Source organism: Saccopteryx bilineata, chromosome 3, assembly GCF_036850765.1.
Source record: "Saccopteryx bilineata isolate mSacBil1 chromosome 3, mSacBil1_pri_phased_curated, whole genome shotgun sequence".
Taxonomy (NCBI): Eukaryota; Metazoa; Chordata; class Mammalia; order Chiroptera; family Emballonuridae; genus Saccopteryx; species Saccopteryx bilineata.
This window is the reverse complement of record NC_089492.1, coordinates 94,028,329-94,042,847: the sequence shown is the minus strand read 5'-3', so window position 1 is coordinate 94,042,847 and position 14,519 is coordinate 94,028,329. Positions and strand designations below refer to the sequence as shown.

Sequence of the window (14,519 nt, the reverse complement as noted above, 5' to 3'; positions counted from 1 at the left end):
GCTGGCGACCTTGGAGTTTCGAACCTGGGTCCTCTGCATCCCAGTCCGATGCTCTATCCACTGCATCACTGCTTGGTCAGGTGGCTGCTACTATGTATTTTTAAAAATACATAACTTATTTCTTTGACAAATATTTATGATTGAATAAAAAATTGTAGTAATGAGTCTATAGCTGAATAACACTTTGTGAATTCGGTTCTCTACATATACTGATTAATAAGTCGATAGGTTACTTTTAGAAAATGTTAATTTACTTCTTTAACAAAGTTTAAACTAAATTTATCTAATCAACTCATAAATATCATCTGTAAAGTAACTACCTATAGAAAACTGAAAGACAATCTCTGACAGTTTGTCAAAATAATTTGCAATTACAAAAAATGATATCTTTTAACAGCCAAATTAAATAAAATCTTTACTTCATATAATAAATTTGGCATTTTACTTTTTTTTTAAGGTTTAATTATTGACCTTTTAGAGACAGGAGAAAGGTGGGGTGGAGGGAGGAGTGGGAAGCATCAGCTTATAGTTGGTTCTCCTTTTTGCCTTGACTGCACCACCAAGGTCAGGCTGGCATTTTACTTTTAACTGGTTCTTCTGTGATAGTGACTAAAGGGATTGGATTGGTATGTCCAGTAAGAATATTTTATATTTATTACAAAGTAAATCTTGACACTTGAAGCACAGTTGGAAGCTAAAGAAAAGTGTTCAAATGAACACTTAAAAATTTTTTTTGTTTGAAATAAACATTTTAAAATGAATTATACCTATAGGAAACTACTAAAGTCACAAAAGTGTAGCTTAGTAAATTATTACAAAGTGAACCCAACAATATCACCACTGCTTCTAGGTCAAGGAGTGGACCATTACCAGGGCCCTAGAATTCATACTTAGTGCTGCCTTCTAATCACAGCTCCTTCTCTCCTCTCTAGAGGTCATCCTGATTTCTGTCACTGTGTGTTAGTTTGGCCTCATTTAGGCACACTTTACAGTTGTAATCATTTGAATTTTTTTGTATTCTTCCAGATTATAGAATTAACAATTTTATTTCAGATCACTAATGTTCAGAATCACTTTTTATATATGTTTAATAATTTATAGAAATAATTTGGGTAATTAGCATGAACTATCAAGTAAGGAAAGCCAACATTGTTTATTTGTGTAGTGAAAAGGAAAAGATGAGAAGTACTGTATTTATTTCATATTTTACTTTTCTTATCAGATAATGTCTTAGCTGTGGTTAAGATATGGAAAAAGCAACCAGTTTCTTCAGGATTTTCTGCTCACTGAATTTTATTGTTTAAAAGCATTTAAAAATAATCAAATGTAAACATGCCCTTATGAGGCTAATTGTTTCTTTAGAGGTGTTTTTATGTTTCTTTTGTCTTCTTTCAGTGGAAGCACTGACATTTCCTCCATCTTCTGGGAAGTCATTCATCATGGGAGCAGATGAAGCCCTTGAGAGTGAACTGGGACTTGGGGAATTGGCAGGCCTTACAGTGGCCAATGAAGCAGATTCACTAACATATGATGTGAGCGGTAGTTTAATTTTGTTTTTACTCATTTTTGTTAATCAGTTTAACAGTAACCCACAACCTTTAGACCAACTTCATTTTTGAAAGTAAATAGTTAATTTTATAGAAGAAGTGGCAATAAAAAGCAAAACCTCACAAGTATAGAATTTCGTTCATTTTAAATTACAACCTTTTAAAACATGAATATATTATAAGCAATATTTTCCACATCATGTAGAGATTAAAATTATGGGTTTTACCTAAATCTGTAAGTTAGTATAGTTTATTTATTGGTTTTAGAGAAAAGAAGGAATTCCCTTTTTTATTACTAAGTTTAGGTTTTGTTTTATGTCTTAGGGCATCAGTGATTAGTGAAATTCATGCCTGCCTAACAGAATCATCAGTCTTGCTTCTTTAGTACATCAGTATCCTGCTAAAGTGATTTTAGCATTTGCTAGGCAGGGATGGGTACAGAGTGCTTTGCAGGTTGACCCATCAGTGATTTGGACCAAAATTGAAATCTTTATACCTTTATGAATCCCAAGCACAGTTGTTTTATAAATGCATTTATAATTTTGTCTAACATAATAAATTGTTAGAAAGAGTGGCTTATTTCATACTATTTACAGTCAATCTTTTCATGAACATCTTCTCACTCTACTGCTTTATTAACTTTGTTAGAAAATACAGTATAGCTCCTGCTGCATGGGGACATAGGCCATGTGTGTAAGCAAATCATGGATATGATAAGTACCCCAAGGAGGAACCCTCACTACTCTCTCCTACAAACCCAACACTCCAACTCTCTGGGCTGAGTCCATTAATAGGTGTTTTGTTTTCTACCTCCAAAAACAGCTGAAATCCATAAGCTTCCTTTTACTTCCCATCCTAGTCCATTTTTTTTCACCTGGAGCACTATAATGACCTAATCTAAATGGACTCTTTACACTTCATTTTTCTGATTTGTGATTCATATTTTTCCCCAACATTTTTGTATTCTTATATCTTATATGTCTTTTAATAACACCATTTAGTTGACTTTTGTTTTTTTTTTTTCATCTAATCTGACAAACTTAAATTGTAGCATTTAGTTTATTTCTTTTTAAAGTAATGACTGATATCTTTGGATTTAAGCATGCTATCTGTTAATGCCACCTGTTCTGTGTTCCTTTTTTCCTCTGTTACTTGGAGTTTATTTTTTAATTTAATAAGTGGAGAGGGGGCAGAGACAGTCTCCTGCGTGCACCGCAACTGGGACCCTCCTGGCAATGCCACTAGGGGGCGATGCTCTGCCCATCTGGAGCCCTTGCTCCATTGCAACCAGAGCCATGTTTTAGCACCTTAGGCAGAGGCCATGGAGCCATCTTCAGCACCTGGAGCCAACTTGCTCCAATCGAGCAGTGGCTGCAGGACAGGAGGAGAAAGAGAGAGAGAGAGAAGCAAGAGGGGGAGGGATGGAGAAGCAAATGGACACTACTCTTGTGTGCCCTGACCATAAATCGAACCTGTGATGTCCACACACAGGGCCATTGCTCTACCACAGAGCCAATTGGGCAGGGCCTTTATTTACTCTTTTAATTGTTACCCTAGAAGTTACCACACACACATTCATCAAAATTTTGCATGCACATACATTTTGAACACTTTTGATGCTATTTAAAAAGTTCCCACCCTAGCCTGACCATGTGGTGGTACAGTGTATAGAGCATCGACCTGGAATGCTAAGGACCCAGGTTTGAAACCCCAAGGTTGCTGGCTTGACCAGCTTGAACGTGGGTTCACTGGCTTGAACGTGGGATCATAGACATGACCCCATGGTCGTTGGCTGGAGCAGGAGGTCACTGGCTTGGTTGGAGCTCCCAGCCAAGGCACATATGAGAAAGCAGTCAATGAGCAACTAAAGTGTGACAACTATGAGTTGATGCTTTCATTTATCTCTCCATTCCTGCCTGTCTGTTTCTATCTCTCTTTTGCTAATAATAAATAAATAAATAAATATAAACCTCTCATCCTATATACATGTTATTCTTGTTATGTATTTTACTTCTCTATACATTTATCTCCAACAAGATACTGTTTGTACACTAAATATTCAGTTAGGATCATCCATTACATTTTCCATTTTGCTTTTGTTCATTTTCCCCTGCATGTCTGAGTATCCATCTGGGATCACTTTCCTTTCCTTTTACTCTGAGAATATTTCATATTTCTCTTTCTTTTTCTTTGACAGAGTCAGTGAGAGGGACAGGCAGGCAGGTAGGGAGAGAGATGAGAAGCAGCAGTTCTTAATTGCAGCTCCTTAGTTGTTCATTGATCACTTTCTCATATGACTGGAGGACTATAGCAGAACTAGTGATCCCTTGCTCGAGCCAATGACCTTGGGCTCAAGCCAACAACCCTAGTATCATTTCATTGTCCTTTTTTGTTGTTTTCTATTAAAGTCAACTGTCACGTCTATTGGTCATTCACTGGTGGTCTGATTTTTCTTTTCCTCTGACAAATATTTCTCTATGTCTTCATTGTCAGCCAAAGTTTAGGTTTTGTTTCTAACCTTCTTGTAGGTTAATATATTAATCTTCCTTTTATTAAATTTATTTATTTATTTATTTTATTGAGAGGCAGAGAAACAGACTCCTGCATGCATCCTGACAGAGATCCACTGGGCAAGTCCCCTATGGGGCAATGCTGTGCCCATCTGGAGGCTGCTGCCCCATTGCTCAGCAACTGAACTATTTCAGCAGCTGAGGCGAGGCCACGGAGCCATCCTCAGCGCCAGGGCCAACTTGCTCAAACCATTCGAGCCATGGCTGTGGGAAGAGGAGAGAGTAAGAGAAGGAAGATGGGTGGAGAAGCAGAGGATCACTTCTCCTATGTATCTGGGAATCGAACCTGGGACTTCCACATGCTGGGCCAATGCTCTAACACTGAGCCAACCAGCCAGGACCTTTTAACATTCTTAGATCTTCTTGGCTTAATATGTCTTCATCAGCTTTTAAAATTCTCAGACATTTGTCTTCAAATACTGCTTTTTCGCCTGTTACATGAAGACTTGACTTGGGGGGAAGATCTGCTTCTAAGCTTACTCACATGGTTGTTGGAAGGCCTGGGTTTTTTGCCTGCTATTGCTGGAAACTAGTTTCTCACCATGTGGGCCTGTCTATGGGCTCTTCAGTAGGGCAGCTGGCTTTCTCCAGTGTGACTGCCCTAGAAAAGAGAGGTACTAAAGCACCCATGATGGAACATTTTATAATCTCATGGGGTTTTTTTTTGTATTTTTCTAAAGCTGGAAACGGGGAGGCAGTCAGACAGACTCCCGCATGCGCCTGACCGGGATCCACCTGGCACACCCACCAGGGGGCGATGCTCTGCCCATCCGGGGTGTCGCTCTGTTGCGACCAGAGCCACTCTAACTCCTGAGGCAGAGGCCATGGAGCCATCCCCAGCGCCCGGGCCATCTTTGCTCCAATGGAGCCTTGGCTGCGGGAGGGGAAGAGAGACAGAGAGGAAGGGGAGGGGGAGGGGTGGAGAAGCAGATGGGCGCTTCTCCTGTGTGCCCTGGCCGGGAATCGAACCTGGGACTTCTGCACGCCAGGCCGACGCTCTACCATTGAGCCAACCAGCCAGGGCCTATAATTTCATTTTGAAAATAATTTGTTACTGCTCTGCTGTATGCTATGGTCACACAGAACAACCCTATAATGTGGAAGGGACTACACAAGGTATAAATATATGAGGTGGGGTTGATTGGGAACCATGGTAGTGGCTGCCTACCACATAAAAGACATTCAGAAGAAATCTAATTGCTCTTACACATAAAAACCTTTCAGCTCTTTTAACAAGAGCAGACGTGAGTCAGCTCAGTTTTTCCATGCCTTTTCCCACCCAACAAGGATAACCAGCCCCAATTCTTACTTAATATATTGCATAGTATATTTTTTCTTTTCTGAGTGCCCCCATCTATCCCATCCAGATTTCTCTCCACATTTTTATTTATTTATTTTTATTTTTTTACAGAGACAGAGAGAGAGTCAGAGAGAAGGATAGATAGGGACAGACAGACAGGAACAGAGAGAGATGAGAAGCATCAATCATTAGTTTTTCGTTGCGCATTGCAACACCTTGGTTGTTCATTGATTGCTTTCTCATATATGCCTTGACCGCGGGCCTTCAGCAGACCGAGTAACCCTTTGCTGGAGCCAGCGACCTTGGGTCCAAGCTGGTGAGCTTGTTCTCAAACCAGATGAGCCTGCGCTTAAGCTGGCGACCTTGGGGTCTCGAACCTGGGTCCTCGGCATCCCAGTCCGTCGCTCTACCCACTGCGCCACCGCCTGGTCAGGCTTCTCCACATTTTTAAACTTCTGTGTCCTGAATTATAGTTTATATTAGGACTGTAGCCTCTGAAGCCAGTCTTCTTGGGTTTGAATCCTGACTCCTCCACTTACTAGAGGGTAAATCACTTAATTACATTTTCCCTTATGTGTCTAATCTGTAAAGTAGAGATAATGTTAATTCCTACTTTATAGAGTTGTTGTGAGGATTGAGCTAAGTCTTCTGAATAGCATTCAAAATAATCAATAATCTTCAGAATAGCTGCTATTGTTAGTATCTGGTTGGTTTTTGTTGTTGTAATTGTGGTACTGTTTCCACAGTGTGTTGCCAGTACTTGCCCCACTGTCTCTTGCTTACACCTAGTGTGATTGTTAGCCGTGGAGTGTGAAGAGTTCATACATGGTGCTAACGTCACATACCAATCTCATTAACTTTTCTATTACTTGGAATGAAAAAATTGTGCTTTTTTTTTTCAGTTGAAATAGTTGTTGGAGAAAAGCAACAGTAACGATCTGTGTGTTTTGCTAGTGTAATCTGTTTTTTGTAACATCTGATTGTCTCTTCTAATTTTAATATTTTGTATTTCCATATTATAAACTTTGTTACTAATTTGATGAAAAACTTCAGTTCTTCTTAGAAAGTAGAGAGGATATTCTATAATGGTAACATGTTTAAAGATAACTTAGTTTTTCAACTCTTACCCAAAATTAGTTTCTATACTATAATTTAGGTTGAAATTACTTGTCTTTTTAAAATTATCCTGGTGAAGATTTATTTTATTTTATTAAGTTATTTGATCCTTTTTCTGTACTGAATTGTTACCTGTTTTCTTATAGCGTTCATATTTCTTCAAACCACTGTTGACATATTGCTAATTTTGTATATTGATTTGGTTATTTACATTTAAAAATTATATTGTTTTAAAAGCTGCAAAATGTGATGGTTTAATGACAAATCAGCAAGAATTAATGTTGAAATACAATTTTATTTCCTATCCTGAACTAATGCATAGGTATTTTTCTTTTGTTTCTTTAATAGATAGCAAACAATAAAGACGCACTGAGGAAGACGTGGAACCCTAAGTTTACATTACGGAGTCACTTTGATGGCATTCGAGCTCTTGCTTTCCATCCCATTGAGCCCGTTTTGATAACAGCATCAGAAGATCACACGTTAAAAATGTGGAATTTACAGAAAACAGCCCCAGCCAAAAAGTGAGAATAGTCTACTTTGACTTTATTTGAATATTTTAATTAACAGATTTTTCAGGAGAAAAATACTTATTTTATTATTTACTATTAAATTCCCTATATATCTCTTCTAGTTCTTTCTTCTTCACCATGTCATATAATTTAGAGTGTTTTCCCAACTGAGACTCACAGTCTGATATTAGGTTGGAAAATGACACTTAGGGAGACATGGTATTATCTGATGGTTTCCCAGGAACTGTGAATCCTGATAACAGTCCATATACAGGATTTTAAATGTCTGTCTGTCTTGGCGAGCCCTTTAAATGTACTGAAAGTTTCTTTTGTTGCTGTAAACAGATATGGGCATGTTTAATCATCAAGCTCCCACCCAACCCTGTCCCATTGTTCACAAGCTTTGGACTAATGGACTAGAAGGGAGGGAAGGCTGATTGAGACGGGTGAGGGACCTCTCTTCGGTTTTGTCTTTTGGCCTTGACCCTTTAGGTACTTTCCATACCCACCAATATTTCTTGACTGAAAGACAATGTTGTTGTCGTCATTTAATTGCTAGTCATGGCCATAGACAGAAATGGTTTCTCTCTAGGCATGGACAGACATGAGTTGGTGTAAACCCTTTTATCAGTCACCAAGCTAGTCCTGATCCCACTTGGGGGGGGGGTCCTTGTTGGGGCTCCTCTCCTTTCTTCTTTGGGTCACAGGTGAACCCAGCATTTGCTAGCAAGGGCATTCTGTAGTCACAGGTAGTTCTATTATCAGAAGAGTAGAAATGAATTTCAGATGGAGGAGATTACAGAAGTTTTATTTCTGGTAGAAGATATCTATTGCCCAGTTTAAAAGAGGTCACTGACATTTCTGCTGTGAGTTATATAGACTAGATAAATTCTTGATTTGTTGGTCTTTATCAGTTAGCTTTAGCAGATCTTTAGAGAATTCAAGTGAATTCTCTCTTGGAAGAAAAATTGCTTCCTAGTTATAAATTGTGCTTTTAGTCTTTCTAGTTCTTTGGTCACAACGGCGGTCATCACATTAGACTAGATAATGTGATTGTCTCATATATTCTTGACTAAATTTTAGTTTCTTGCTGGTTATAGCTTAATAATAGTACCTTCATGTATAAATAACAGTAGCCCATTTACCTTTGTACTTAAAACTTTGGAAATGACTTGAGGAGAGAGAACATATGCCTATAAAAAATGGTAAGTATTTTACTTTAATTTCAGTTTTAATTAACAGTCATGGCCAGTTTAGGCACTGTAGAGTCCTTATATAGTCAGTATTCTGAGTAATGAACTGATGACTTGGAAAGTTTCTGCAGGTATCAAGGACAGACATTAACCCTCATGGAAATGCCAGGAAATTAAAGTACCATTTTTTGGAATTCTGTATGCAAGGTGCTGTCCTAGGCTGTTTTACTTGCAGAATCCCATTTAATCCTGTGCGTATTAGGTGTTATTCCTATTTTTTAAATTTTATTTTAAACATTTAGGAATCTGAAATTTCAAAAGATGAAATAATTTGCCTAAAGTTAGTTGATAACAGAACTGAAAATCGAGTCCAGGATATATGATGTAATTCAGTAATTCTGTGTCCTTCTGAAACTAGAGTGGTAAAAGCCCTCTTTTCCTCTGATTTAGGAGTACCTCTCTTGATGTGGAGCCTATCTATACATTTAGGGCTCATAAGTAAGTATGTGCTTTTATAAAAAATTTACATCTCTATATATAAGTCTGATTAGAATTTTTATTTTCTTTCGCTTACATATTTGTGCTTAGTATCTTTTTGGTAATTGTAAAAGAAACTGGCTGATGATGTTAAAAATAAATTTACACTGCCAAATAGGGATTCTTGATGAAATTAGATTTTATTTGCATGATGTTTAAATGATGTATGTATCTCTCAAAATAAAGTTGAGGCAATTAGATTTAGATGTTAGAAACCCTGACATTTTTTTTTTAAAGATAACCTACATAAAAAGAGCCAGGAGTTTTTTTTATTAGGATCACATATTGCTTGCTTTTCCTGTTTTCCTGTTAAGTTTAAAGAATATACAGTCACTTGCTTTGTAGCACAGAGATTATATACTTTTTATGTAAAGGGTTCGATAGTAACTTTTTAGGCTTTGCAGGCTGTGTATTTTCTGTTGTATATTGTTTTTAGTTTAGTTTTGTTTTGCTTTATGACTCTTTAAAAAGTGTAAAACCCATTCTTAGTCTGAGGAATGTTCAAAACAAACCACTGGTTGGATCTGGCCTACTAGCCATAGTTTACCAGCTTTCAGTTTCGCAGAGGAAGAAAAATGAGCAGTGCTTTGATAGTATTTTTATTCATTATACAAAGTTGAAAAATAGCCATTTGAATATTAAATGTCTTATTTTAGTAAGTTCTATTGTCAGATTTGTTTTGAGACTAGAAGTGGATTTGTATCTCACAGAGGTCCAGTGCTCTGCGTGGTCATGAGCAGCAATGGTGAGCAGTGTTACAGTGGTGGTACCGACGGGCTGATCCAGGGCTGGAACACCACCAACCCCAACGTCGATCCATACGACTCCTATGGTGAGTCTCCAAAGATATGAAAGACCGTGTATGTCATGTACATAGCATACATAAGGATGAAATGAGAGATTTTTGAAAAGAAATTGGGAACAGAGACCATACCTTTATTTTGTTAACAAGTTCTTCTATATTTAGGAGCCAATTTGAAATATACAGGCAATGCCTGGGTTACAAACGAAATAGGTTCTATAGGTTTGAAAATGTTTAAGTATTTATATGCACAGAAAGGTAAAAATATATACTGTTATGAGAATCATCTGTCTAAATTGCATTTAATAGGGAAATGTACCTGTTCCAACTTACATACAAATTTAATTTAAGAACAAACGTAAGGAACCTATCTCTTTCATAACTCAGAGACTGCCTGTAAATGCTAAAAGAAAAAGAGAAAAATGTAATCTTCCTGAGAAAACAGTTCCTACCACCCAAAGTCTTATTGATTGGAGAGCTGGCTGATTGACAATTGTTTTCCATATTTTAGGCATCTGGACAGTACTTGCTACATTACTGCTAATCTATAATCATATTTCATCACTATTCTTAAAAACAACTTTGAAGGAAAATGCATGTTGGCATCATCTTCTTGATCAATTATTGGAAGACGTGGAGGTTAATGACTTTTCAAGTCCATGGCACCAAAATATTTAAAAGGCCTTAAAAATTCAAAAGTGCCCTTTATTCTTGAGAACAGTACAATGATGCACAAATCGTTATTATGACCTACCACTAGCTATTACAATAAATTTCCTCATAAAAACTGGTTTAGAAATTGACTCTTAGTTTCCTCTTAAATTCCAGAATGGTACAAAGTGTCCTATTTATCATATCTTATTTTCATTATCACTTTAATTTTACCACCAAACCTAAGGATTTAAGAAATTCGATAAGTATAAAATTTCCCCAACATTTATTTAATAAGCATTTAACATATGTTTTATGAGAGGCAAACCTCCTTTCTCTTTCCTCGATCTCTTACACATTTGTTTCATGCTTTTCCTTACGTCCTTATCAATCAGAGAATCAGTTGTCCTCATTCTGTCCCAAGCTAGCCCTTCTGCTTTTGCTCTTCAGGCTGCACAGTACGTACCCTTCCCCCACCCACAACCCCACCCCCAGTCTCCTTCACTCCCATTGAAGACTTACCCGCCCTCTTTGTTCTCTTTCCATCTTCTTGCAAGTAAGTAAATTCAGGTATCCCCCATCCTGGGCCAGCAGAAGTCTTTTCTGTCTTCCTTTCCCTTTCTGTGTACCATGGTCTCTCTGCATTTACTCTTCTGTTTATACCGTTTTACTATAACAAGATTTTCAGTGCTGATCCAAAGAGTATTTTACAGTCCTTGTGTACTAGAGGTATGACTGGCTGTCTGAAACTGTGCACCACTCTATCTTTTTTGAAATTTGTCCACTATTGGCATTTTTGACATGTAACTCTGTGATAATTTCTGTTCTCTATCCTTCATAAATTCCTTTTATTTTTCCTCTCTTAAATATTGGTATTTATCAGGGTCCAGCCCTAACTCATTCTTTGCATTGTCCACATCTTGTTTTTTAGATTGAACCTACTTCTATAGTTTTATATGCTGTTGACAACAGGGTCTTCTTTAAACTTCACACTGCTTATAGAACACTTGGACGTTGTTATCTCATTGTCCATTAACCCGCTCACGTGCGGTTTCTTCTGCCATATATTATTTATTAGTTGGTGGCTCTACCAGAATTACCCAAATTAGAAACCATGATTCCTTGTTTTGTTTTACTATCTATGCCTTATTTACTGCTTAGTCTTTTGAATGTGAATCCTAAATATTTTTTGAATTTATTCATGCTCTGTCCCCCCTTTACCACTGCCCTTGCTTGGGTCTTCATCATCACTCTCAGTCTGCTGAAACAGCCCACATGTCTTCATCTTGATTTTGTTTAATCTGTTTTTTCTACACTCCAAATTACCATATTAAATACATACATCTTCCTCCTGCCCCTGGAGACACTTTGTTTCCTGCTGCTTCCAGGAACATTCCCACAAACCTTAATATGTCATAGCAATCTCACCATAAACTAACCACTCTCATCTCATCCACTTCCTGCTTCAAACTTCATACTCTGGTAATACTGAATTGCTTATTTCTTCACGTATCACGCTATTTTTCCATCTGTGATTTTGTAGGTGCTGCCTCCTTTACCAGAAATGACTTTTCTCTAGTTTATGGCTGCCTGCCATCTGTACATTCTAGGTGTCACTGCCTCTAGGAAGCTTTCACTCATCCCAGTTCCTCTCCATGTAACTGGTGTCTGTCACTATTATTGTACTTATTACATTGTCTTTTGAGGACAAGGATTAGGTATTGTATTTTAATTATCTAGTGGCCCCAGCATCTAGCATGGTACCTAACACACAGTGTGTCTTCAAGAAATACTTTATGGTATGACTGAGAGAGGATATAGGACAGATAGCAGTAACATTTTAAACTTAACATCTGTAAGCCATCTTTTTTTTTTTTAATTTTTTTAATTTTAATTTTTCCGAAGTTGGAAATGGGGAGGCAGTTAGACTCCTGCATGCGCCCGACTGGGATCCACCCGGCACGCCCACCAGGGGGCGATGCTCTGCCCATCTGGGGCGTCGCTCTGTTGCAGCCAGAGCCACTCTAGTGCCTGAGGCAGAGGCCATGGAGCCATCCTCAGCACCTGGGCCATCTTTACTCCAATGGAGCCTTGGCTGCGGGAGGGGAAGAGAGAGACAGAGAAGAAGGAGAGGGGGAGGGGTGGAGAAGCAGATGGGCGCTTTTCCTGTGTGCCCTGGCCGGGAGTCGAACCTGGGACTCCTGCACGCCAGGCCGACACTCTACCATTGAGCCAACCAGTCAGGGCTGTAAACCATCTTGAAAGTACCGCTGCATAGAGTCATTGTGAGGATTAATAATTGAAGTTTCCAGTTTGACTTTTGTCATGAAACAGTGCTAAGTGGCCCTCCTTCTGCCTCCCCCCCCACCAATGTGCACATCATTCACATTTAGTGCTGTTTGAGAATCTGGGTTTCCTGTGGTCTCAGTTCGCATTCATCATGTCAGAGACCTGTTGCTCCCTGGAATAACTGCCATTCATGGTTTGGTAGGGCAGGTGGCCTCATGGAGTATGTCCAAAGGGCTGAGGAAGGTCGGCAGAGAGAAGGACCACTCTTCACTTCCTCAGAGAATAGGAGTTGTGGTTTCTCTGAAGTAGGTTAAATTCAAGTGATTTATTTGTGTTACATGCTCTTTAAAATATCTAGATCAATAGAAGGAAAAAGGGGAGGGAGAATGAAACACCTAATTTTTTTAAAGAGAAAAATATGTGCTTTGTGATTTTAATTTGTAAATTTTAAACTCTACATTTGCATATTTCCAAAGCTGTTTTTAATTATTATAGCATTTCAGAAAGAATAATATAGACTGTTGAAAACACATTTTATACTATGATCAGGTCCTTTTGTTTTCTCTGGAATCTAAGTGCCTTTATAAGTTGTTTTTCCTCTCCTGATTTTGCATTCTTGCTGTTTTCTACAGACCCTTCTGTTTTAAGAGGCCCTCTGCTAGGCCACACCGATGCCGTCTGGGGCCTGGCTTACAGTGCAGCACACCAGCGCTTGTTGTCCTGCTCAGCAGATGGCACTCTCCGTTTATGGAATGCAACTGACGCTGCTCCAGCCCTGAGTGTATTTAATGATAATCAAGGTACATACTTTTGAAATTATTCTACTGAATCTTTTTATAAAATTCTAAATTGTCATATTCTAAAAACAAACATATAAATAAATAAATGAGTCCACAAACATTTTCTTTTTATGTTTAATTTGAAAGGTCTTTTAAGTAATGAAAATATTTTTATTTGAATTTTCAACTTAATTATGTTTAAGTTTTAAAAACATAGTATCTGGAAAAAACAACAACAACATAGTATCTGGTAAAAGAGCACATCTTTAAAAATTTTCTATTGAGATATAATTTATATACAGTAAAAGACATTATAAGGATACATTTTAATGAGTTTGAGAAATGTATATTCTTGCATCAAGTTATAGAACATTCCCTGGCCCGGGCCAGGTAGCTCAATTGGTTAGAGCCCTGGTCAGCAAACTGTGGCTTGCGAGCCACATGCGGCTCTTTGGCCCCTTGAGTGTGGCTCTTCCACAAAATACCATGTGCAGGCGCTATCTCGATAAGAAATGTACTTACCTATATAGTTTAAGTTTAAAAAATTTGGCTCTCAAAAGAAATTTCAGTCATGGTACTGTTGATATTTGGCTCTGCTGACTGATGAGTTTGCTGACCACTGGACCATTTGAGTGTCGTCCCAACACACCAAGCTTGTGGGTTTGATCCCCCGTCAGGGCACGTACAAGAACCAACCAGTGAATGTCTAAATAAGTGGAACAACAAATTGGTGTTTCTCTTTCTCCTCTCTCTTCTTCCTTTCTCTCTCTCTCTCTCAAAATAAATATTTTAAAAGATATAGGACATTTCCTTTACCTCTGAAGTATCTTTGTGTTCGTCCCAGTTAGTCCCCTCTCTCCATTCCCACCCAGAGATACCCACTGTTTGATTTCTTTCATCATAGATTAGTTTTGTATATTATAAAACTTCATATAAATGAAATCATACATTGTGATTGTGTCCTCTTTGTGTCTGGCTTTTAACTCTAATGTTTTTTGTGATTCATCTATGTTGTAATAAGTATCATTAATTTATATCATTTAATAATATTTCATTAAACTAGAATGTGTTTACTCATTTACGTCTTATTGGACATTTGGATTATTTCTAGTTTTTGACTATTTTGAACAAAGCTCCTGTGAACATTCATGTGTTTTTTTATAGACACGTAAATACCTAGACCTAGAATTGCTGAGCTTTAGAAGTAAAATTGTGTGTTTAAC

The 14,519-nt window shown here is 37.9% G+C and overlaps 1 protein-coding gene across 2 annotated transcripts in view; it reads left to right on the top strand.

Annotated features, from left to right (window-relative positions):
- STRN (striatin) overlaps nt 1–14,519 on the top strand; it is a 111,557-nt gene that overhangs the window by 82,793 nt on the left and 14,245 nt on the right. For both annotated transcript variants that reach the window (XM_066266900.1, XM_066266899.1), the window contains 5 exons: nt 1,396–1,532; nt 6,882–7,057; nt 8,689–8,736; nt 9,486–9,607; nt 13,150–13,317. In XM_066266900.1, coding sequence (XP_066122997.1) covers nt 1,396–1,532; nt 6,882–7,057; nt 8,689–8,736; nt 9,486–9,607; nt 13,150–13,317 — 651 coding nt within the window. The remainder of the gene's footprint in view (nt 1–1,395; nt 1,533–6,881; nt 7,058–8,688; nt 8,737–9,485; nt 9,608–13,149; nt 13,318–14,519) is intronic.